We start from the raw sequence: 26124 nt of genomic DNA on the forward strand, positions 1-26124 counted from the left end.
TTATGTTCTGCAGGCAAAATGGTTAGAAGAACCAGAGCACCCTGGGTTTTAGGGGGCTCTTAGGGTATGTGGAGACAGCCAGGACTGTGATGAATGACCCCAAATGGATGACATGCTAGGGATTCACCCCAACTGAAGTGATTGTGCTTTAGAACGTTATGAGGTTTCGGCCATCCCTAGTGTATGACCATCTCTAAATACCCAAGAAATTTCTTCTTCAATCAATGGTATTTAATCAATCAGTAGTACTCATTGAGCGCTTACTGTGTGCAAAGCACTCTACTGAACACTTGGGAGAGTTTAGTGTGACACATTCCCTGCCCACATGAGTTTACAGTCTAGAGGGGGAGATAGGCATTAATATTAATCAATTTCTTCTTCAGCCAAACTACCGTTTCTAGCTTAATGTCAATGGGTATACCTATTGGCAGAAAAGTCCTCATGCAAGGATGTGGAGGGGCAGGAGCCGGGCTGTCATTCCAGCTTCACATTCCCTTATCTACATGATCCCCGGCTGCTACTTCTCCATGAGGTGTTATGCTATTCACAACTGTTTGGTTGTTCCTTGGAATAGCCAATCCAATAGTTCTTCTCGCCTTCCTTCTCTGTTGCTTTTTTTGTTTTCTTCTCTCTCCACGTTTTTTCCCTCCATCACAGCTCCCACTTTTTTTCTTTCTGTACTGCTGCTTCTCAGTTCAGGACCCTTTGGGGCCCCCTTCCATGCCTTCTGACATTGTAGGACCTCCTGTATTTTCTCTGCCTTGCCAGCAGGTTAAGCCCTTAAGTGGACTTGAAGAGAAGCCTTTTGGTTCATTTCAGGTTATCAAGTATCTGTCAACCCCGTGGAACCAGCCGAGAAATTGCCAATGCCCGGAAAGCAGCAGGAGCTCTCCAGCTCTTCCGGAGCTCTTCCAAAGCTCTTGATTATCTGAACATCTACAGATGTTTTTGGTTGGTGGCAGGAGCAAGAAAAAGCAGTAGGCTTGATCCAAGTTTTTGGGTGTTGTGAAGAGGAGAAATGGGGAAGCTCAAAGAGACTCCATTAAGTCCAGCTAATGGTCAGGTCAGTATTTAATGCTTAGTAGAGTGCTTGGCACATGATAAGCAGCATTATCATCATCATCATTATCACTATTTGTTAAGCCCTTACTATATGCAGAGCACTGTACTAAGGGTTTGGGAGAGTACAGTACAACAGAGATGGCAGGCACATTCCCTACTCATAATGACCTTACAGTCTAGAGGAGGAGACAGACATTAATATAAATAATTTATGATATATAATTTAAAGATATGTACATAAATGCTGTGGGATTGGGGGTGGGGTGGATATCAAATGTCCAAAGTCATAGATCCAAGTGTATAGACAGCATTCCCATCTTTCATATTCTACTTTAATCCCTCTCCTCTATTAACAATTCCCAAATAACTGAATGGACCCTAAATGTATTCTAAGCCCTCTTGTCATTTCAGTATTCATATTTATTTTTATTTGTATACTTACATTTCTTTTATGCCCTCTATCTTTGTCATTTGCATTTTACGTATTGTTAGTTATTATTTATCTACTAATTTGCACGTCCTGTATTCCCCACTCAAAGGTTGCAAGCCCCAGTTAGCAAGACCACTTGTAATTCTTCCCCTGTAAGTCCCCATAGGCCTAGAATAGTCCTCTGCACAGAGCAGCCACTCAGTAAATATTGCTAACTTTTTAAAAAATCACTGAACATGACAATGATCATGATCTTAATAGAGAACTGAGAAAAATCCTAATAATTTTTCATTTTGGATCATGCAAAGTAAGGAACAATCTTTACCTTATAGGATAATTTGATAAACCAGGTATTTATTGACAAGAAAGTCATTCGGTAGTAATACTTTAAAAATAGAAATCTATATGAAATAAAATATACTCTCGGATTCTGTAAGGCAGAAAGAGGGGTTAAAGTGGAGGAAAGGGATATCTTACTTACCAAGAACCCACACCATGATCAGCATTTCAGTCCAAGTGAACTGGGTTGTTTTCACCCTGAATATTTGCTTAGGATAATCAATAACAGTGATGTTAGGCAGCGTTGTGATGCCTTCAAACCTGTCAGAGGCATTGAACACCAGCAGGCACAGGAAAATAATGAACGAGGCAGCGTGGGCCACAAATTTCATAAACGGGCTTCGGAGGATTTTTCCTAGCTGTAATAGGGAAAAATAGAAATAGAAATGCGTAGCTTTAGAAAGCTTGGAATAAAGAGTATGCAGCTGAATAGAATAGTTGCATCACAGTCTTCAAAATACCTGTTGAACCTTCCAATTGCCACTTACTTTCGGAAATATCATCATTTGGAAGTAACACTCTGTGGTATGATGTAAAACGGTCCCAAATTTCAGTGACAATAGAATATTACAGTTTTCCTTTCAAAGATACTGTTCTGGAAAATGTAGGTTAATCCTGCCCAGAGGATTAGAAAAAGTAAAGCTTTCTCACTACTCAGGGATAAGTATCTTCAGTTAGAAGAATACTATTACTGACTCAGACCAAAGGTTCACCCAACTCAGTAGTATTGGGTGTCCCAGTATCTATCCAGGAATCAAAACAGAATCTAGGTCCGTGCGTCAATTCAAATGTGGCATAGAAATTGGGGAAGAATGTCAATTTAGAGCAGGAAGCTCTTCCGACCCCAAGGCGACAATCTGAAATGAGCACAAACAGCACAGTGAAAAAGTAGCATATTAAAGTCCTTACCCTGCTACATGGTGCAATCCAATAGCCAATGGCGAGAAATGGGAGCCCCAAGGCCACAACCAGCACAACCAGACACTTGATGGCTATAGTCTGTTCCCGTAATCCTGAGAGATTCTCGTACCAGATGGTCAACAACTGCTGTTGACAGTTGGGGTGAGCCACAAACTGCAGGCAATAGAAGAAAAGGCAAGCTAGAGCTCTAATGTCTCAGATCACAAGCACTTTGTGCATATGTACCATAGGAATCTTTACTCACAAACAATTTCCTTAGTGAATCCAGGCTTGGAAAATTTCTAGTTAATATTTGTTGTCTTCCCTTTTGTATTTTTTCACTTGATTTCTGGTGTTTTATGGTTAGATAAGACGAGAGTGGAGGCATAAACTATAATGATTACAAAATGACTTCTGATCTTTGGCATCCATAATTCCTCCCGCCTGTTCCTCTACTACAATGCTTCCCCACTCCTAACTTTCAGCCTTGAAAATGGTTGTCGATATCATTTACTGTACAAAAATTACAAGCGACCTGTACAAATCCTTTCCCTTCCCACACTTATTAATGCTACCTCCTTCCCCTCTCCTAAGCCTTCACCACTTTTATCAAGAATCTATTTGCAATTTAAAATCTTATGTGCTTTATTTAATATGTGATAAATTTGTAATAGAGAAAATGTAGATTTCATTCATTTTTCTTTAGGTGAAACTTTGGAGAAAAGCGGGAGTGCTGTAAAATAGTTTTGGTAGGTTGGTAACATTTTTTTTCAGATATTTTGCAAGGCTGATATGTGATATGAGAATACACACATAGCATATTTGGTTGCGACTGATATATTAAAGCCCGCTATTAGTATTAAAATAGGAAAATGAGCTTTGTCTCCAAGAAATAGTTTCAGAATATCTGGTGCATACAATATAATCTTCACAATTTAGATTGACTAGAAGAGTGTTTGTGGTCAAAATGTGGCAGACATTATTCTCCCATTTAACCAAAAGTATATAGCATACTAAATAATATTTCACACTCTGTTATAGCTCCTCAATCAACTACCATTATTAGCTGGGAGAGATATTGCTGTCAGATTAAACTGTCAAATTGGCAAGAAATTTGGTTTTTGTTTGTTTTCTGGGGTTTTTTTTATGGCATTTATTAAGTTCTTACTATGTTCCGGGCACTGAGGTAGACACAAGCTAATCAGGTTGGACACGATCCATGCCCCATATAAAGCTCAGAGTCTTAGTCCCCATTTTACAGGTGAGGTAGTTGAGACAGAGAAATTAAGTGATTTGCCCAAGATTACACAGCCTACAAGTGGCAGGGCTGGAACTAGAACTCAGGTCCTTTTGACTTCCAGGCCTATGGTCTATCCACTAGGCAATGCTATGTCCCAATTTATTTTATTTTCCCAAATGGTGATTTTCTCTCTTTCCTAAATATATGAACTGAGTAGCCAGTGAGTGATTTTAGGAGAGATATGGATACGTACTGATTACTCAAACAGAGTGCTCAAAAAATTGGATTAGCATTACCAAAATCGATCAAGATATCAAGGTTCGTGTCTACACAGCTCCTTATGCAATTTCCTTACCCTGATGTCAGTTCATTTAATGCAGTAATCAAACCTACTGTTGGCTTTGTCCCCCAAATCTGACTCCTCCTCAGTAATCTTTCCCTGCAGTTCCTATTTCTTGAGGAACCATAACCACGAACCTCAGCTTCAGTATTTTCCTTCACATAGGTAACCGCGACTGGGACTATCAAATATCAAATTTCCTGGCACCTTTGGGAATCGAAGCTTCAGGGAATGTTGGAGAGTTGCTGGCATTTAAATTAGGGAAGGCTTTTCAACTCTGGTGTTGCTGTTATTGGTGGCTCAAAAGTGAGACTACAGATGAGCATATAGAGCCTGCAACAGTAGAGAATTCATCAAGTTATCTATCCAGAACTTTTCTTCTGGCTTCAAAAGAGTGAGAGGAGATTCGTTCAGTCGTATTTATTGAGCGCTTACTATGTGCAAAGCACTGTACTAAGTGCTTAGGAGACAGAGACAGAAACATCAGACCTTTATTCTCGGGGTGTTTCACCAAAATTAAATGGTGGGAAAATGTTTTTATCTAGCTGTGCCAAAACGTCTTTCTTGTGATCATACCTTTGTGTGTATGTCCACAAGTGTGTATATATGTGTATCTATATGTTCTATAGAAGAGTGTAGGCCTTTAAAACACTAGTTTATGTCTTTTGATATACGTAAATTTCATCTCTCAGATGCAATATAATTGGGGCAATTTCCTTCTTCATTTATATCTTAATTTTTTTTAACCATAAAGTAATGAGATAGGAATGCCCCCACCAGATGGCACCAGTTACCTCATATCACTATCCTACTTTCTCCCCACAAAATGTTATTCAGATTTCAAACATTTTCAAAAAACAACTCATTATAAGAACAAAATTCAAGTGAAGTTGTGGAATTTTCAGAGAGACAAACAATCATCTCTCAGGTAGATTTTCAGTTCTTCATAGTTGACTTCTAACAAGAGGTTGATCTTCACTCTCAGGACATTAGATTTCACTCCCCAAATCCACTGTACTGCTCTACCTAGGGCAATTAACCCCTATGAGCTTAGTATTTCAGAGAGACACCATTAGTATTACCCCCACAGCTTTTGGGGCAGGATAAGCAGCAGTAGCTAGTGTGCCCTGCTCCATGGTGCCAAAAGGGGATGGATTTGGAGCCCTGATGGCAGTTGAAATTATTATGACTACTACTAATAATTATATAACTTGTTAAGCACTTACTGTATGTCAAGCACTGTTCTAAGCAGTGGGTTAGATACAAGTTAATCAGGCTGGACATAGTCCCTGTCCCACATGGGGCTCACAGTCTTAATCCCCATTTTAAAAATGAGGTAACTGAGTCCCAGAGAAGTTAAATGTCTTGCTTAAGGTCACAGAGCAGACAGGTAGCGGACTCAGAATTAGAACCCAGATCCTGCCAACTCCTAGGCCCATGCTCTATCCACTAAGGCACGCTGCTTCTCTCCTTGACCTGTGTTCTACTCCTTGCTCTATGCTGGCAGGACCTGACCCCTGGGCCGGGGACCTGTGGGGTTCCCATCGTCCTCACGGGCTGCAGGACCAGGGTCGAGGCTGATCTCATCCTTGTCCCAGCCCCCTTAGAGGTGAGCCATCCCCTTACCTTCCCAATGCATCATCCCCTTCAGCCATTAGCAGCAGCAGCAGCAGCCGTGAGGGAAGGGCCAACTGAGCTAGAACCATTGTGGGTGGTCAGGGCATCAGGCAGAGAAGTGAGCAACTTGCCCCCACAGACACTGTGAGCAAGAGTAACCTCCATTCTGGCCCCCCAACCCAAAGAGGATGATGGAGTCCTCTCAGGTCTCAGGACCAGGTGCTACGTGGTGCTTGCTGATGGTGGCAACAGATGTACAGAACAAGCTTGCCCCTCAGGGACTGGGACAAGAAGAAAGAGCAGCCTCGGGACTGGGGGCCAAGCCATACCAGCTGAAGGCGGCAGTGGATAAGTGGTCTGCTCGAGAAAGCGTACAAAGGAATCAATTATAGTAAAAACGTCCTCTTACCTTCCTCTCCCTGCTCCCTTGTGTTCCTTTCATCCCTTCCTTTCCCTCTATTTCTCCTCTTCCTTCTCCTTCTTATCCTCACTCTCTTTTCCTCTCTCCCCTGACTTTCCCTCTCCCCCTGTTTCTCCTTTCTTTACGACCCCCACCCCAACCCAAACTCACTCAAGGCTCAAAGTGAAAAATTAGTACTCCTGCTGCTATACAAGCACAGCCAGTTAGATTAGATTTTGGTGGAATTTCTTAACGACTTTGGGAAAGAAATGGAAAGCCCTAAAAGTAATAATAATAATAATGTTGGTATTTGTTAAGTGCTTACTAGGTGCCGAGCACTGTTCTAAGCGCTGGGGGAGATACAGGGTAATGAGGTTGTCCCACATGGGGCTCACACACTTTTAATCCCCATTTTACAGATGAGGGAACTGAGGCACCGAGAAGTTAAGTGACTTGCCCACAGTCACACAGCTGACAAGTGGCAGAGCTGGGAGTCAAACTCATGGCCTCTGACTCCAAAGCCCAGGCTCTTTCCACTGAACCACGCTGCTTCTCCAGCGTGGTTCCTGATTTTCTCCCAAGCATTACAAATGAATGCTTGTGATGAACGCAAATCTAAACCTTGAAGGATCTATCTATATATATGGTGCTGACTGCTGTGGCACTGAGTGAGTGGTTCCTTCTGCCAGAAGATAAACAGGTGATGCTCTGGACCTCGAGCTTCAGAGGGAGATGAAAATATAAGTAGCATTTCAGTGTCTTGTTTTTAACATTGCAAAGGGTTCATTACCAAGTTGACATAGCAAGAGTTTTCTGCATGGAGGTACTCTTGTTTTCAACTGTGTTATGTTGGGGGTTCTAAATGCAATCAGGTCTGCCCATTCTGCATTGGCATTTTCAGTTGCTCATGCACCCATAAGTGCATTTTACAGTCAGTGGTTTCTTCTACAAGTGGATGACAGCTATTAGGTGAGAAATGAAGATGTGTAAAAAAAAAAGGTTCCCCATCCAAACTACTATTACACTGATCCAAGCAATTACCACAACCCATTTCGACTACTGCATCAGCCTCTTCTCTGGCCTCCCTGCCTCCTGACTCTCCCCTCTTCAGTCCATACTTCACTCTATTGTCCAGATTATTTTTTTCAGAAAAACAATTCATCCCTGACTCCCCTCTCCAGTGGTTTTCCATCCATCTGTGAATCTAAAAGAAACTCCTTGCCATCTGCTTTAAGGCACCCAATCAACCCTCCCTCCAACTTTACCTTCCTAATCTCCTGCTAGAGTAAAATCTATTCTCTTGCTCTCTCCTACTTGTAATTTATTTTAGTGTGTGTCTCCTCCACTTGATTGTAAGCTCCTTGAGGGCAGGAGTTGTCTACTAACTCTATATTCTCCTAAGTGCTTAGTACAGTGCTCTGGCACAGAATAAGTGCTCAATAAATACTACTAATAGATTGATGTTGGAAAACTAATTGTCCATCCTGCCTATATTGGGTTGCTCAGAATGCCAATTGAAAATATGAGACTGTCCCCAGATAAATCAGAATACAGTCAGTATAGATTTCAAACACCTCAAGATATTTTATTTTGCATTAAGTTAATGAAAAGTATCTATTTAATTTACTAAATATGCATTTTTATATTATTACTAGATCCTGCAAGGTTTTCTCTAAAAGTTTGAGTTTTGAACCCACCTCTGTGCTGGTAGCCCTTAGGTGATTCCATCCAAGCAAAGGGCTGACCATGCTTTACCTTAATAATTCTCACAATCTACTACAAAAGTGGAAAACATACTATCGTATCTACGTTTGTGGAAATAGATAAGAAATAAAGCACAGAAATATTACATTCCCCGAAATCACACAGCAAGTCACTGATAAAGTTCCCAATACGATCAAGGAAATTCTGAGCAGTAGATCACTGTTTTGCCAAATCTACGAAAAGGATTGGTTGCCTTTATTTTCATCTTCCCTCTGGCAATTTCAGTTGATTCTCCTGACTCCATCCTCTCACTCCTGCTGTTCTCACAGCCCAGCCTTCCCTCTCTCCCAAATCTGACAGACCTTAATTCTCCCAATGTTCATAGTCTTCCTAAAATCCCACCTCTTTCAACAAGCTGTCCCTGATTAGTTCCAACACTCTGCATGGTATCATTTTAATGGGCACTCCAGCACTCACCTATTCAATTATATCAGTCAGCTCTTGCCTGTGTATGTATGCTGTCACATATTTATTGAGCGCTTACTGTGTGCAAAGACTTTGGGCAAGTCACTTAACTTCTCTGGGCCTCAGTTACCCCATCTGTAAAATGGGGATTAAGACTGTGAGCCCCATGTGGGACAACCTGATAACCTTGTATCTACCCCAGTGCTTAGAACAGTGCTTGGCACATAGTAAGTGCTTAACAAATACCATCATTATTATTATTATTACTGTGTATAGCACACTGTACTTAGTACTTGGGAGTGTGTAATAGGAAACCAAAAAAAACCAGTTCCTGTTCTCATGGAATTTACAATTCAATAGTGTACCATTCAACCAAGGGTTCTGTTTCCCAAAAGTAGCAAGAATGTGTTTGGAATGAATTTGCAAAAGTTACCCTGCTTGACAAGGATTATGATGTTTAGGTATGTGCCATATAATATACCTAACTTTCTCTATAGGTACTGAATTTTCACTCCACTAACTCAATATTGACTTATTCATGAATTTATCGAAACTCTTAGTGAACCTACTCCTATTTTTGGCCTGCACAACTTCCTCCAATAACAAATTCCATATGCTTACTATCTATTTTGTTGTTATATTTTGAGAGAGTCTAGAATATACCAACTAGATATTCTAAAGAGCTTATCTACATTTCATGGTTCTTGTATTCTAGAAGTGTATATTCAATTATAGCTGCAGGGTCAAGTTTGAGACTCTTGACTGTTGCAAAGATGCTGTGGGAATGAATGAGATTGCACTTTGGACCTGATTTTTGCTTAGTACTTTCCAGTGACTGTATGCAATCAGGCATTACTATTATTTCTCCTTGATTTGCACTTTTCAAAAAAAAAAACAAAAAACAATCAGCATTACTTGCCAAAAAGTTGCTTTTTTGGTTCATTTCAAAACTATTTTTTTTAAAGAACTCATTAGACTGTCCAGTTTAATTTCTTTCCATGGAAAGACAGAATACCAAATAAACAGCATTCATATTTAGCACATAATACTTCCTTATGATAAAATGAAGCAAAAATAAGAAATTCTCATAATGTCTCTAAGCCTTCGTCAGCTACCAAAGATATGTTTGAATGAAGCTGGCTGACTGACAGGAAAATCATTATTAACTGCACTTCAACCAAAGGACTTACATTGATTTATTTAAACAAGACACAGAATCAGCCATGCAGGAAGACATTCTCTTTGCAGGGCCATTTAGTTAACAGGAACATATTTGCAGATGAGCTATCAGTGCTGAGGTGACACCTTCAAAACAAATGATAAAGAACCAGCGACAAATGAAATCAGTTCTCCCCGACTCCTAGTGCTGAAGGGAAAATATGTGTGTGGCTTGCTAGCTTAAATGGATGAAATCCTAGAGGATCTTCCACTCTGTTTTTCTATATTCCCTTAAAATGGCTTCGCCTTCTTTCCCCTCTATTAGCACTAAACATCATAAAGCACTAAGTAATAAAGTAGGACTATATCTAGTTACACTGTAAGTTTTTTCAAGGCAATATGAAAATAGGATTCCGTGGAATTGCATATCTTTCCCCAAGATTGGAAGAGGGAACATCTGTGTATAGTCCTTGGATGGCACATCAGCTGCTCTCAAAAGAAAAAGGAGTCATATTCCTACTTTTCAAACCCCGCTTCCTGCTGACTTGGGAAGTAGGTCGTGGGTATCAAGGTGGTCAGTGGCACAGTGGTCGTGGGGCAGAGAAGGGGAGAACCAAATCCTCGGCACCCCCCATGTAGACCAGCCTCAGGCTACACTCCTCCTTCACCCACCTTCCCCTCCTGCAGTGGAGCTTGAGAGCCTACTCAAAAGTTCTGATGGGCCCAATTAGACCCACGGGCCATAGTTTGCCCACTGGATTAGAAGATGGCAATACATGACTACAAAAAAACCTCCACAGCAGCTATATCCTGTAGGTAAAGGGAAAAAAGTTACTTATCAATAGCATTTAACATTTTTTTATCCACTGATGCTCGTGGCATGGAACCTAAGCTACAGTCAAATGTGGGACAGGCCAAAAGAGTAGCTGCCCACTTACCTTTTTGACTTCGTACTTGATGGCTAGCTTAACACGACTTAGTGAAGCTCTATGTCTCTGAATATCCATGGGCTCAACAGCGTCCAAATCTCCATTCAAGATGGCCTCAACCTCTTCTGAGTCCCGACAGAGATCCAGCACCCCAACCACAAAGTCCTTGCATTGCATAGAGAGCTTTCGGTAGTCATTCTAAAAGGGAGATATTTTCAAACATCAGTCAATCAGTCCGTGGTATTTACTGAGCGCTTCCTGTGTGCGAAGCGCTGTGATAAGTGTTTGAGAGTACAATAGCATTAGTAGACATGATCCCTGCCTTCAAGGAACTTACAATTTAGTAAGGGAAGATGAATATTAACATCAGCTTTTAAGTTTACCCAACCAGATAGTTTACAGTAATACCACAGGAAGCAGAAATTATATTAGAGTTGTTAGCCACACATGCTAGTAAAAGTGTAATAAATGACGGCATGTACCTTTCACTAGGATCCCCTGGGAACTTAGTAGAAACTAGGAGTAGTTATCTTGTAGATAAAAGGAAACCACTTCTAGGATGGAAGACTAAGAGGCTGTACAACAGTTTATGATAAATGCAAATGAATCCAAGAATAACTGAATCTACAAGGGCTGAGGAAATCAATACCTGAGAGCAAATTTTTCTAGGACACTGGAAATAACACCCGGAGGTCTGGCTAAAAATATTCTGTGAAACTTTGATTTCATTTGCATATTTAATTAGTGCCTGACACCAGGAGTTAGGGCAAGTGATCCAGTCCTTTTTTTCCCTTCTTCCTACTGGCCTCCCCACACTGAGCGTAGCTTCCTGCAACCTGAGCCCTTACTGTCAAAGTGTGGGAGGCAAATCTCCAGTCTTTCCCTAAAGGTCAAGCCAATTCTGAGAGCTAACCAGATGAGAATGTAAAGTGGTAAGACGGGAGAGTGACAGTGTGATCAGTTCCTAGTTCGGTGCACTAGCCGTGTTCTATAAATTCAGATAACAAGGGAATCACTTGCCCATTCTCTTCTAAAAGAGATCACCATCTTCTGGCTCCCCAAAATCAGACCCACGCACTGCTGCAGTTACAGAAGAAAGCTCCTTTGTCGCGTGCTACAAAATACGGAATTCACTGTAATAAACTAAGAGGGAAGAAAATCCTAAGTAGGAAGACTTTGGATTGAAATGAATTGAGAAGCAGATATCAAAGATTTGTACAAAAAGATGAATATTATCCTTTTCCCTATAATATTGGGAAGCCAATGAAGTTAATAAAAGTTGAGCCTCTGGGTTTCTATGCAGAATGGTAGAGAGTTAATCTTTCACTTTCTACTCAAATACTAATGAAATATGATATTACAACAATACCTAGTAGCAGTCTTATTTTATGATTAAGAAGATACTTCCCATTCAAATTAAAGTTCTCTCTTCAGGCTCTTAGATTTTCTGGAAAAAAATTCAACCTTCCAATTTGAAATTTTCTCATGATCTTTCTTAATACAGAGTTATGATTTGGGGAAGATTCAGTAAATGTGGTTTAGCCATTTCAAATGCACTTCAAGTGTAAAACATGTGTAAAGGAAAATTCTACAGTTGTTCAATCCATCAATCAATGGTGTTTATTGAGCACTTACTATGTGCAAAACACTTACTACTAAATTCTTGGGAGAGTATAATAGACTTGGTAGACATATTCCCTGCCCACAATCTGGAAGAGGAGACATACACTAATATAAATAAATGAATTATGGATATGTACATAACTGCTGAGAATGGGGGTGAATAAAGGGTGCAAATTCACATGCAAGGGTGACACAGAAGGGAATGGGTGAAGAGGAGATGAGAGCTTGATCAGGGAAGGCCTCTTGAAGGAGATGTGCCTTTAATAAGGCTTTGAAGCTGGGGAGAGCAATTGTGTACCAGATATGTAGGGGAAGTTCCAGGCCACAGGCAGGACTTGGGCGAGGGGGTTATCTCGATGAGATAGATGATATCTGTGTGATATCTGTCACAAATCAACTCCAAACTCAGTGCACAGTTTTAAAATTATGCATTCGGGAAATGCTCAGCCCTCAACAAGTGATGTGTCTTTTTCTAAACAAGAGAAGGTGGGAAGATAAAGAAATGTTACTAATATTAAGGCCTTTGGGTGTTGAGTTTAGGGATTAACTATTTGAAAGTAGACCAGGAAGAAAGATGAGGAGCTCAAATGCAGGAGACAGCCAGAGTGGGGGTAACTATAATTGTACTTATTGCTTGGCTTAGAAATTCAAAAAAGAGACAACTACAGCTTCATTTATTGAAGGGCTTAAAAATGCATAAAAACTATAGAGATACATGAGAAAGTGTCAAAGCTTCAACTATATCTCAGTGGCAAAGGATGAACATTTGAATTTTATACTGCACATCCAGGGCCACTTACTTGTTCAGCTCTCTTTTCTTTCCTAATCTTCATTCCTAAGGTGTTATTATGCGATTTAATGTCTAATACATGGGACAGGGACAGTGTCCAACCTGATTAACCTGTTTTTAACGCGGAGCTTAGAACACTGCTTGACACATAGTAAGCACTTAACAAATACCAAAATTATGAAGATTATGATGATGATGATGATGGTGGTGGAGGGCCTTGAAGCCACAAAGACACACAGGAGTGATGCTTCAGGAAGACAATCTGTGCAGCAGGAGCATGTAATATTCAAGTCAAACGATTTGCCCAAGGTCATCCAAAAAGTTAGTGACACAACAAAAAATAGAAAGAAATCACAGATTTCCAATCCTCTGCTTTTAGCACTCTGAGTCAGGTGATCTCCCACCCAGTGTGTAGAGCAAGACACAATGGCCCTAGCAGATTGTGAGATATAACAATAATGATGATGGTATTTGTTAAGCGCTTACTATGTGCCTAGCACTGTTTTAAGTGCTGAGATAGATACAAGGTTATCAGGTAGGGGGCTCACATTCTTAATCCTCATTTTACAGATGAGATAACTGAGGCAAAGTGACTTGCCCAGTCACACAGCTGACAAGTGACTGGAGCCAGGATTAGAACCCACAACCTCTGACTCCCAAGCCCATGCTCTTTCCACTAAGCCACGCTGCCTCTCTATCTACCCCAGCTCTTGGCACAGTGCCTGGCACATACTAAGGGCTTAACAAATACAGTAAAAAAAAGAGAAGGGAAAAAAGTGAAGTAGAGGGAAAATGGGAAAGATAATTCAGCTAGAGGTCAAAGGCTGGCAGGCAGCTAGAGACTATAATTTATGAAGTAAATGATCTTGTTTTTGCTTTGAAGGATTGTGATTTGGTTAGGTTGGAAAAAAATGAAGTCTTCAATTTTCTGTGTAGTCCTTCTCCCTCTAGTCTTTTCCCATACAAACCACTTCTCTGTGTTTTGGCTTACTCGTCTTCCTGAGGCTTTTCCATCTGTGAAAGAACATTAACATTAGCCCCCCAAAACAGGGTGCCATAATGGTTAATATTCGATAAGCATTTGGAGATTTCTCAGGTGAAAGGCGATTCCTAAAAGTGTTTTCACTCCTGTATCAGTTTTAGCTCCAAGGACAGGTGGCAATTACTAATTCTGATGCCACCACAGTAAGCTGGAACTTAACACCAGTCCCGGGGTGTTGATATCATGATGTCATGATGTTTTAAATGCCCAGTGTCACAAATCCAGGTTTGCACTAGGTGAATCTAGCGTCCAGCTTCATGCCATCCAACCAAGAAAGGGACCTGGAGTTCATTCATTCAGTCATATTTACGGAGCACTTACTGTGTACAGAACACAATGCTAGGCACTTGGGAGAGTACAATGCAGCAATAACCAGCCCCAGTCCCTGCCCACAATGAACTTACAGTCTAGGGGACGAGCTTCTCATAAAGAGGCAGTGCCTCTGAGAATTGAGTGAGCTGGGCAGAAACCAGGGTTGACTGAGATGGTGAGGGCAGAGAATTCTTTCTTTTTCGAGGCCTAATGTAGCATCACTCTCTGCCAGGAATCTCCAGTCTTGAGCTAGGTATGTGAAACAGCACGGAGCTGCTGAGGAGCCAGAGTGACTCTACACTGTTGCAGTTTCCCTGGTTAGTGAGGATCCTTGTTTCTTTCTCCCACCTTTTTCCAGCGCTGGCCCATTTACATATCACGATCACTCTATTAAATGAATATATCAGGTTCTGAGAGCAATCTGTTTCTCAATTTTAAAATCACTTTTCTTTTACGAGTTTTATAAATACCCTACCATCATATTCAAAGCAAAATTGGCAAGTTAGGGTTGGCCTTCAAAGAGTATACAAGTGAGGAAATTTAGATTTAAGGTTTCTATTACACTTATTATACATGGCAGCTAAACTGATCCTGTCCTGTGTGGCTCCTGGGAGCACTGCAACGTAGGTGGAAGCTGGTGAGTGGGGATCAGCCTCTGCTGCATCCTTCTTGATTCTCCAATCAGAGAAGGCTTGTGGGACAAGAGCTCACTGAAAGGTCATCTCTGTATCCTGAGGCCCTTAGATTTGGGGTCCACCAGAGGTTCTGAGAAGTCTGGGAAGCGTTCTGCTCCACCTTATAATCACTCTGGCAGGTTCCCAAAATGTCAACAGGATTGGGGACTTAGGTTGCCGTATACCCTAGAAATTCAGTTTCGTGGCCCACGATGCACAGGACACAGTCAGGAAGGTAAGCGGGGTGGAAATAAATGGGAATTCACCGGAACCAAGCTCCTGGCAAGAAAATGAGAGCCAGGATGGCCACGTCAACTTTTCCTGCCATTGCAGCACCAGACTTCACAGACCAGAGAGGGAAATGTTTGGCTCAGGCCCAGAGCAGTGGTTGTAGGGAGTGCAAGTTTACTGCAGTGGCCTCTGTTCCACTGCAGCAAACAAAAGGGAGAAGGGAGTGAGAAGGCAGGCCACCACCTCCTCCTTCACCCACAAACTGGGCTCAGGGCGGAGGGTTGGCCACGGCCTGAGTACCTGGGTGGATGGCAAGGTATCGGCCGAAGGGCCAGGATGGCCAAACTTGACCTCGAACTGGACTGCTCGAGGAGTGCCACAGAGTGCAACCCTGTAGCTCTACCTCCAGCCCATTTCCCCCTGCAGTCCTCGCACCCCACAAGTCTCCCGAAGCGTTCTGCACCCGCAGGGTTCGGGCCTGACAGGTAGATTAGAGCTCAAGGAGGAGCTGGGGTGCCCAGCACTGGCTCAGCCCAAGACATCATCACCTTAGTCTGTGAGTCTGGCATAATGGGTAAACCTATGGGAGGCAACAGGGTAGAGATGCTTTTCATTTTCACCCCTGGAGGTAGCTGGACTGCTACCAGTAGGTAGGAGTTGTCCTACCCCATCATCCCCCAGCCCTGTGCCCAAATAGCCTAGCATGCTGCTAGGGGCTTCCTGTTTCCAGACAATATTCAGTGTACAAGTACGGTGGACCGAGTGGAAGAGCAAACTCTCCACCCACTCCTATCCCATCTCCACCACCAGTCCACAGAAGGCAACCTCCATCATTTTATTCTACCCTAAGGATGAGAACTGAAGTTATTCTCCATATGTTTGACTTTATTTCTGTTTTTTTCTGTTTCCCTAATCACAACGTATATTCCCACTTTGTCTTCATTTGCAAAGGAGGAACCCTAGTTGGACTTCGCCAACTGAGATACTCTTTTATCTCCCTCTTCTACATCTTTTAAAAAGACAACCAAAACAAATGGACCAAGCAGTGACCCTGCAAGATTCTAGGATTCCACAGAATAATTACGTACTACTAGAGAATAATTCCTAGTTCTAGAATTACTGTCAGTCCTAATTTATTTTTAAGTGACAGAATCTTAATCTAAGGTCAGTTAGTAAAGCAACTGTCTTCAAGTGCTTTGGCAAATGCTCAGAAAAGGTGGCATGCAAAATATCCGATAAAGGTCTTATGCATCCTGCACAAAATACCTTAGAAGAGAAGTATTTGGTGACTTTGAGCTGTGTGTTCTTTTTCTCTCACTTTTCTTACCAATTTAGATTAAAGGGGTTTTCGTGTCTGTGGTATCTGAAAAACTGTATATACGTAGACTTGGCTGTGGTCTAATGTAGAATTTGGGCAAGCAAACATAATTAATGTGTTGGTGTGATACCAAAACAAGTTCACATTAAAAAGGGAATCGATTAGCTGTACAACCGTAAGAATCTTCATGAGGGGCCAAAAGGAGAGGAGTCCCATCCATTCTGAATGCAAACAAGCTGGTTTTCCACATTACCACCAAATTTCCATTTAATTTTGTGGCAAGGGCCACCCAAAGCACAGTAGGATCAAAACAAGTGCCTAGAAATGAAAATGAAGTTATTAACGTCTAATTCTAAAAACAATGAATAATTTTTCTGCTTGATCCTGACATTTTGCCCATAGACAGTAACCTTAATTAGAATGAAAAAATCTGGGCGAACAAACCAATTGCCGTTCTTTCATTTCTGAGTTACTCTAGCCCTCACTGATACTGTTTCAATTTTCTGTTGATGAATTTGAATAATAGGCACTCTTGTGCATTATTAACTATTTTAATGAATACTCTCTTACCCTGCATTTTTATCTCCAAAGCATCTTGAAGTGATTCAGAAAAGCCTGAACATGTCACTGGTATATGAGGAGTAAAGGTGCCACTTTGGGGTGGGTGGCATCAACTAATTAGTATCCAGAACTATGGAACAGAGGCAGAATTAGGGCATAAGGAAACCAAAAGGCCACAATATGTTTAATGCTCACTGAGAGTAGACACCTAAATGTTTATTCTTTCTCCCAAAAGGTAACCGACTAGCTCAAAGCACACACAGAGATCTTAAGGCCTGGGCAGGACTTATCTACGTATAAACACCTAGAAAAGAAAGGCCAGGTCAGTGCTCCTGGGGTCTATACTACAGAATGTAGAGACTTCCTTCTCCCCTCCAACAGGGAAGAAAACCATGGCATATCCCCTGAAAATTCAAAGCCTCGAGCGTCAAAGAACTAGCAAGATCAAGGCGGTTGCCCGCCAAGGAGCAAAACCCCAGAGATTATTCTGAGCCCCAAATGGAGCTCCAATCAAAGCCAAGAGAATGGAAACCTTACCTTGAATTCTTTTTCTATGTTAGCCAGTTTTGCGAGTTCATTACTGAGCTCCAGGGCTGTGAGAACAGGGTCTTCGCTGGACAAAGACAAGTAGGCAGGACTGGCCAACCCTTTGTAGGCATTTATCCTCGACCGAGAGTGGCTAAAGGAGTCGCGCTTTTGTTTTTCAGTGCAGTCATTGCATTTGCAGAAGTAGTCATGAGGTCTCTCTATCCTTGCCCCTTTCATCAATAACATGTGCACCACCTCGTACTTCTGACAGTGGGCGGCTAAAATGATGGGCGTGATATCTGGGGAAAAACGGGTGCCGTCCTCATCGTAAGAATAAAAATCGTCGTCCTGAAGCTCTTGCTCACTGGGGCTCAGCGTGAGGCGCTTGCTTGCCGCAAAGCCGGGATGGTTTAAGATCGCTTCCACTATTCTGACGTACCCTTTGCTGATGGCCAACAGCAGGGCATCACCAATCCGGGCCAAGTTCTCTTTCTTTAGCAGAAGCTCTGTCACCTCCAAGTGCTCATTCCCCACGGCGAGCTGCAGGGCGTTCTGGCCCATGTAATCAACACAGTTGACATTTAGTGTAGTCGACTCCTCTAGCATTTTGCGCACCACGGGGATGTTCCCATACTCGGCAGCATCCAGAAAGCGCTCTTCCTCAGCGGTGAGGCTTGTGCCCCGGTCATTGAACATGAAAGCCGGGCCCCGGATAGCTTGCCGCCTTCCTTTCTCCCTCATCACCGTCATACGCCTCAGAGTTGGGCTTCCCTCACCAGACCTGAAGAGCAAAATGAATAAAGCAGCTTTAGAACATTACGGTCACCGTTTCCTCAACAGATGCTTTCCTCCCTCCTGAACCCCTCCTTCTCCCTGCTCTTCTCTGTACTTTTCACACACATGCCCCCCGATACACACATTAGAAACCTACAGTACCTCAACTACTCATTGTCAATTATCTCCCCTCTGTCTCTGTCTGTCCTAGCTTTGGCTCTTCCAGTTAAACCTGAACATAAATCAGATTGCTTAAAATCAGAGCTGGGGAACTCTTTTGTCCTTAGAATACAAGTTTCTGTTAGCAGCAGCTGAATAGCTTTAGATTAAAGAACCATTTCGCCCACTTGTTTCTCTTCTGCAATCATGGGGAAGGCAGAATTGACAGCAAAGGAGAAGGTAATCTTACCCCTAAACTTTAAATTCTTCAAAGTACCAACCCAGTCTGAACATTCATACTAAGTGTCTACCTAAGCTGGTCAAAAGGAAGCTGATATTCTTAATGATGACAAGACTCTAATCACTCCATATTTAATTCTATTAACATTTTTGTGTGAAATAAGCCAGTATGCCTGCAGTGATGTTTCAGCAACCTATAAATGTTCAGGAAAAATAATCCTTACAGCCTAATAAGAGAAGGCCCAGGATTAAAAACAAGAAAGGACCTCTCTTACTACAACCCAGCCTGCACACTTCCCTCTTTCAATGCCAACCTACTTGCTGTACCTCAGTCTCATCTACATCACCGCCGACCTCTTGCCCTCATCCTGCCTCTGGCCTGGAACGCCCTCCCCCTTCATCTCCCACAGACAATTATTACTCTCCCCACCTTCAAAGTCGTATTGAAGGCATATCTCCTCCAAGAGGCCTTCCCTGACTAAGCCTGCATTTCCTTTTATCCCTCTCCCTTCTGTGTCACCCTGACTTGTTCCCTTTATTCATCACCCCCAACCCCAAAGCCTGTAGGTACATATCTGTAATTTATATATTTATATTAATGTCTGTCTCTCCCTCTAGACTGTAAGCTCATTGTGGGCAGGGAATGTGTCTTCTCTATTGTGTTGTGCTCTCTTAAGTGCTTGGTATAGTGCTCTGCACACAGTAAGTGCTCAATAATTGTGATTAATTGATTAAAAGGACCTTGCAAGAGGTCTATTCTCTTAATGCATTGGGATGTCATTGGTATTTTGGAAGCATTCATTCCTGCCTAAAGATATGCGCTTGCACTTAATAAACACCATTACTACTATTACTTCTACATCAATAACCTCAACTAAGCTTTACTCAATAGAGAGAAGCTTTTATTCTGGAAATTGATTGGTACCATTACAAATATTAGCTATACATTCTTCTTTCTACCTTTCTGGACCGAAAACAATTTGGTTTAGAGTTTTTAAGAACATTGTATTTCCAGGCAGGAATTGTTTCATTATTTAAATGAGCATTTAACCCTCTCCAGCCAGTAGGACGCACACAGGGGTGTTACGTGGCAGACCTTCAGCATTCTGCGCACCATACCTCCTGGTCCTCTTACCTTACAATGTCCTATCACTTTCCATCTGATAAGCCAGAGAAGGAAAATCCAGTGCATTAACTCTCTTACTTTGGGCCCTCCTGATTTTAAGAGGCTTGAGGGATGGGAGGGGATAGGAAGGCAGTGTAGCAATGTGATTTCCACACCTTCCTGTTAATGGGGTCATCTGTCTCCACCTGACACATAAATGGAAAATTCCCACACTGCCCCTTCGATTTGACATGCTCTGCCCTGACTATGGGTAATGTTTTCAACCATGTTCTCTGATTTGGGACTTTCCAAAAATATAAAAGGTCAAAAAGCACTTTTAAAGCAGATAGCAGCCTTCATTTTCATTTTAAACCAATTCTCACCCTCTCCCGAATTTCTGTACCTCAAAAAAAATTCCCTCCCACCCAATTTTTCACTAATGGTGCTGAAAATAGGGGGAAAAAAATCTTTCCCTATTCTTATATAGTCTGTGTCACCTCAAGTACAGCAGGGGCACTGGCAGTTGCAACAGGGAATTAGCAAGGCTGTGACCATGAAAGAGGCACCATGAAAGTTTCAGTGAGTCATAACCCATCTCCCGGTGCCCCTTTCAGTACCTCTGTTGCCCTTAAAGATGGTATAGAAAAGGGATGTACTGGGCATGTTTAGCCTAATCTGGAATCCTGCTAAAATTGGTTTTTCAGTCCTGGCCACTTCCATTCAAGGTGGTAGTACAGACACTGAGATTTCTGAGGAGATATCTTGAGTAGGGGTGCTGTTTCGGAGCATCCTTTTTCCTTCCAGCAAGTTTCTCCTGGTCTTATTCCCATCGTGAATTGTGAATGAACCCAGCAAACCCATGACCAGCCGGGTTGAGAGAGCGTGAGTGATGCCAGGCAAACCACTAGCATGATAATCCATTTTTAAAAAATGGTGTTTGTTAAGCACTTCAACATATATGAAGTGCAAGCACTGTATTTAGCTCTGGGGTTTGAGAATTGAGAAGCAGCCTGGCCTAGTGGATAGAGCACAGGGCTGAGAGTCAGAAGGACCTGGGTCCTAATCCCGGCTCCGCCATTTGTCTGCTGTGACCTTGGACAGGTCACTTAACTTCTCTGTGTCTCAGTTACCTATCTGTAAATGGAAATTATGATTGTGAGCCCCATGTGGGACACAGACTGTGTCCAACCTGATTACCTGATTCTACCCCAGTGCTTAGAACAGCCTGGCACATAGTAAGCGCTTTACAGATACCATAGAAAAAAAAAAACAAACTTCTTTGTGTGTTTCTTTATCTACAAAATAGGGATAAAACATTTACAAGGTATTTGGAGATTAGCATTATAGGAATTAACTGCCAGCTGTGTGATGCATCCTTCCTGTTCTTGGTATTTTTTCATGTTGTATTAGTAAGACTTAGAATTTTATCTGGGTGAGTGTATGGAAACATCTGAAGTTCTTTGTACTTTACTGACTTAAGACAGTTGGGACTGTAAGGTCATTGTGGGCAGGGAGCATGTCTACCAACTCTGTCATATTGTACCCTCCCAAGCGCTTAGCACAGTGCTCTGCACATAGTAAGCACTCAATAAATGTGCTTGATTGATTGAGACATAGGAAACAAAGGGTTAACAGTGAAAGGTACCTAGCTTCCCCACATCACAAAGAAAAAATTTTTATTCCTTTTGGCATCCACTGACTAAGAATTGCTATTTAATCATTCATTCAATCGTATTTATTGAGCACTTCCTGTGTGCAGAGCACAATCAATGGTATTAAATGAGCACTTACTGTGTGCAGAGCACTGTACTAAGTGCTCAGGAAAGTAAAATACAACAGAGTTGGAAGACATGTTCCCTGCCCACAAAAAACTTACAATCTGTTTATTTAGAAACGGGAATTTTCTTACTACTAATCGTAAATTCTCTGCAGCTTTTCAGTACATATATGCAAGAATGTATTTCTGTGAAATCATTTCTTTATTAAAAAGACACTCTCAATGAAAAGGAGTGGGTTTTGTGTACCTATCTAAACTTGTCATCTGCAGAGTAAATCACCCCTCAGCCCAGCAAAACAATGAAGAAGGATTTGAGACTATTTTGATTGGGCATCAATGGTTAACTTCTCTCTCTTTTACTATTTCCACTTTTTTTTCTTGCTGTTCTTCAAACCTCTGTGAGTTTTAGGGTTGCTAATCCTGGATAGAAGCAATAAACAGGCCAGTTCTTTTGTTTGGCTTAAAAAAAAATTCAAACGTGCTTCAAGTCTTAACCTTGGCTTCTTTTGACATATACCATCTTTGATAATCAGGAAAGAGTCTATAAAACATAATGCTTTGAAAAAAACCTACTTTAATTTTTCCGTTAGGACCTGGGCTAGTACACACTGAATACTGAAATCAAAAGACATATGCTCCGAGATAATGAAGGCACATACAGATTCTATTTATTGCCATTGTTCTTGTCTGTCTGTCTCCCCCGACTAGACTGTAAGCCTGTCAAAGGGCAGGGACTGTCTCTATCTGTTACTGATTTATATATTCCAAGCGCTTAGTACAGCGCTCTGCACATAGTAAGCGTTCAATAAATACTATTTAATGAATGAATACAGAAGTGCCCACTATGGCCATATTTACTCAAATAATGTATTAGTCAACAAAATTTACAGCACCTACTCTTGGTAGAGCTAACACAATGCACCATGTTAGGTAAATTTAAATGTATCTAGTCTCATGCGGAAATAATATTACTAGTAGTAAGTCTGTGGTTTCACTGGCCGCGAGATCTGTTGACATTTGGGCGGACTCATAGATGGGCTAAAAGCAAAGCAAAAGTTGGCAACTCCCACAAATGTCTCTTGGAACTCAAATTTGGACTAACTAGTTATCTGGCTCAGAGTCACTGGAGTATGCTCAACCCATTACTTTGCTTGTGGAGACCTGGCCTATTGGAGGGATACTGCTTAAATGTAAATGAGGGTGTCCAGCTGTTACCTGTGAAACTTCAGACTTGTGAATAATAGCATTATTTCTAGATTTTCCTGAGCCCTGTGAATTTGCCAGATTGAAATGCAGATTTGTAAAATTTTTATGCCCCAGAAATCAGGGACAAGTGCAAGTCATGTGTGGGTTTTAAGGGTCCAAAATTCTGGAATCAAGTCTTGATTCCTTCAGTAGTGAATTGTGTGACCAAGAAAAGACATTCAATCTCCCCATTATCAGGCTTCTCTATAAAACTAAGTATGTACTAAAACTGTAGTGAGAACAAACGTGTTTTGCTTGAGTAGCACTTTGAGATCATTGGAAATATTTTGGGATTGTATGAAAAAAGTGTTATTGTGGGGTTTTTATTACTACAAAATTGTATTAAAGTGCCATAAAACCATTATAAATGTTTAAACAATTTACTTTATGCAAAAGTCACTTGTAGATAGTAGGAATTAAATAAATACCATTGATTTTCTTGGCAAAGATGGTACTTTTAAGAAATCCCTGTTAAAACTCTTAATCTGAATACATTTAGGTAACAAAAAGATTCGGTAAATTAAAGTCCTGAAGTACTCTTAAGTCCCATGACTAACTCATGGATTATGGCATTACTAGCTCAGTTTTTATTTTATTTAACTTTTGTCTAATTTTATTCACAATCTATATACAAGTTCAGCAAAAATGTCAACTTTCCAGTTAGATCACAAAGAAAATTTTGATTTTCTGAAAAAAAAAATTTAATTTGTGAGAAAATTAGCAATTAGAAATAAAAGGGTTAAAATCTTTTCATGTAATAACAATAACAATAATAATAATTGTGGTATGTGTTAGGCACTTACTTGCAAGCAAATCGGGTTGGACACAGTCCCTGTCCCACATGGGGCTCAAAGTCTCAATGTCCGTGTAAGAGATGAGGAAACAGAGACATGGAGAAATGAGGTGACTTGCCCAAGGTCATATAGCTGACAAATGACAAAGCTGGAATCAGAACCTATGACCTTCTGACTCCCAAGCCCAAGCTCCTTCCACTGCACAATGATGCTTCTCCAAATGGACTTCCATTTTTATCCCACACAACCGTTCAGATTAGATAGACCACCTATCACAATCACGTGGCTCTGGTTTAGTATGAGATTTTTTGAGAGAATCAGCAAGCAGATAGGGCCAACCCTGGGTTGGGACGATTTGGAATAATAGCTCAAGGCCTCATACTTAAGGATTCAGGAGACACTTACCCTAGGTAGGCAGGAAGGGGAGGGTGGGATTTATATGACAGTCTAAATCATGGGTGTCTCCTTGCTCCCCTACCGTCCGGCAGAGTGACAGCTCTTTGGAGTCCCACTCCCCATTTGTGGGGGTGGGAAAATGCTGGCAATGCCTGTTCAGTGTTGAGGGGGAGATTTAAGTGTGAAATTTACACTGACAACCTCCCGAACCGTGCACCATCAGCCCGGGATTTAAACTGATAGAAGAAAAGCGTTCCTCCTGGGGAAATAGGTAACATTTCAGAAGTTCCCAGTTGCAATAATCGGGTTTAATTAAGTCAATCCGTAATGTTTAGTGAGAGTTTACTTTGTGCAGAGCAAACAAAAAAATTATTTTAAACAGGTCTAATAGCTATATTGGTGCCTCAGGGTAATTAATGATATTGAGATTGGGGTCAATTATATGATTTCAGAAACGATTAACCTTTCTCGGTAGGATTTTCGACTTCTAATGGTCTAGGAATTATTCATATTTATTCTAGATCATAAAATATACCATAAATCATAAATAATTGAGTCACCCATCCTGACTGGAATCACCGTGACAAGGATATTCCAAAATCCTCTGGCTTTTGCTTTCACCCCTTCTACTTGTGTCCTACTCATCCAAACAACAGAGAAATGTTCTAGCTCTTGACATGCCAAATAGATTTAGAAAATCAGTATAGAAAAGTCACATGATCATCTCTTTAATTAGCTGTTCATTCATTTAAAATCCAAACAAAAACAACCCCTCAAACCTAGTCTATTAGTAACAGTTCAAGCAAAAGAAGATTTTTGTTTCTGGGTTGACTTTTCCTAGGCAATTGCAGCTATGTAAACCTGGCCTGTGTTGGGAGTCAGTCGATCGTATTTATTGAATGCTTACTTATCGAGAGCACTGTATTAACCACTTGGGAAAGCACACTACAACAATAAAGGGACACGTTCCCTGCCCACAACGAGTCCTTGTAGTGAATACGGTTCACCAGCATTGAAGCAACGCTCACACCTGCACAGCCACACTGCTCCAGACATATGAGGAAAATAGATGACACCGAGTTACCTGAAACAGCTGCTATATTGGGAACTTAAATGGGCTGGTGCAAGCCCAGGTGGAAGAAAAAGATTTAGGGTATTTGTCAAGCACTATGTGCCAGGCACTGTTCTAAGCACTGGAATAGATACAAGCTTGGACACAGTCCCTATCCCACATGGGGCTCAGAGTCTTCATAAAGTGACTTGCCCAAGGTCACACAGCAGACAAGTGGCAGGGCCAGGATTAGAACCCAGGTCCTATTGTCGACCAGGCCTGTGCTCTATCCACTAGACCACACTGCTTCTCATCATTTTCACATGATGAAGTACAGTCTTGAGCAGTGTGACAAAGCAGTGAACTGTTGGGAGAGCAATACTACAGATCGACTAGTCTTGCAGGTAGATTTTGATAAGGGTTTGGGGATGAAACCACCATCCTTCAATGACCCTAGGTAGTCACCTGTAGATAGTGGAGGCCAGGTATAATTTTGCCTCCAACTGTTCTCTTGCAGTGGCAGTGAAATGCCCCTTACAGAGTCCCTAGAATCAAATCTGGAGATAAAACCCCTTTGAAAGTAATGGGGCCTGTTATGGGGTCCCAGCAGGATAAACTTTTTGAGATCCTTCTAGGTTCCAGCTCTATAGTACTATATAACCCGTTCAGATTGGCCCTTGGAGACGAAGTCATCGAACTCTCCTGTGGGGTTCCAATCCGTTATTGTGTTTACTCCCTCCACTTTGGAAATCACTTCTAAAGGATTTTTATAAATAAAATGCAAATGAAACTTCCAGATGCATCGAAGCCCACTGGTCTGAATGGGTCAACGCTGGGCAGAAAAAAGGCTTGGGTTGATTCAGCAGTAGAACTGTAGAGCTTCAAAGGACAAGGGGTTGTGGCACCCTGTCCTCTGAGTC

The 26124-nt window shown here is 41.6% G+C and overlaps 1 protein-coding gene across 1 annotated transcript in view; it reads right to left on the reverse strand.

The window, feature by feature from the left end:
- The window catches only part of TRPC3 (transient receptor potential cation channel subfamily C member 3), a 46973-nt gene that overhangs the window by 15602 nt on the left and 5247 nt on the right, over nucleotides 1-26124 (reverse strand). Inside the window, exons 2-5 of the mRNA XM_001513809.3 lie at nucleotides 17673-18444; nucleotides 10594-10782; nucleotides 2741-2905; nucleotides 1974-2190 (exon numbers count right to left, since the gene is read on the reverse strand). Of these exons, the coding sequence (XP_001513859.1) occupies nucleotides 1974-2190; nucleotides 2741-2905; nucleotides 10594-10782; nucleotides 17673-18444 (1343 nt within the window). The remainder of the gene's footprint in view (nucleotides 1-1973; nucleotides 2191-2740; nucleotides 2906-10593; nucleotides 10783-17672; nucleotides 18445-26124) is intronic.

The sequence above is a fragment of the Ornithorhynchus anatinus genome, chromosome 12, assembly GCF_004115215.2.
Source record: "Ornithorhynchus anatinus isolate Pmale09 chromosome 12, mOrnAna1.pri.v4, whole genome shotgun sequence".
NCBI lineage: Eukaryota > Metazoa > Chordata > Mammalia > Monotremata > Ornithorhynchidae > Ornithorhynchus > Ornithorhynchus anatinus.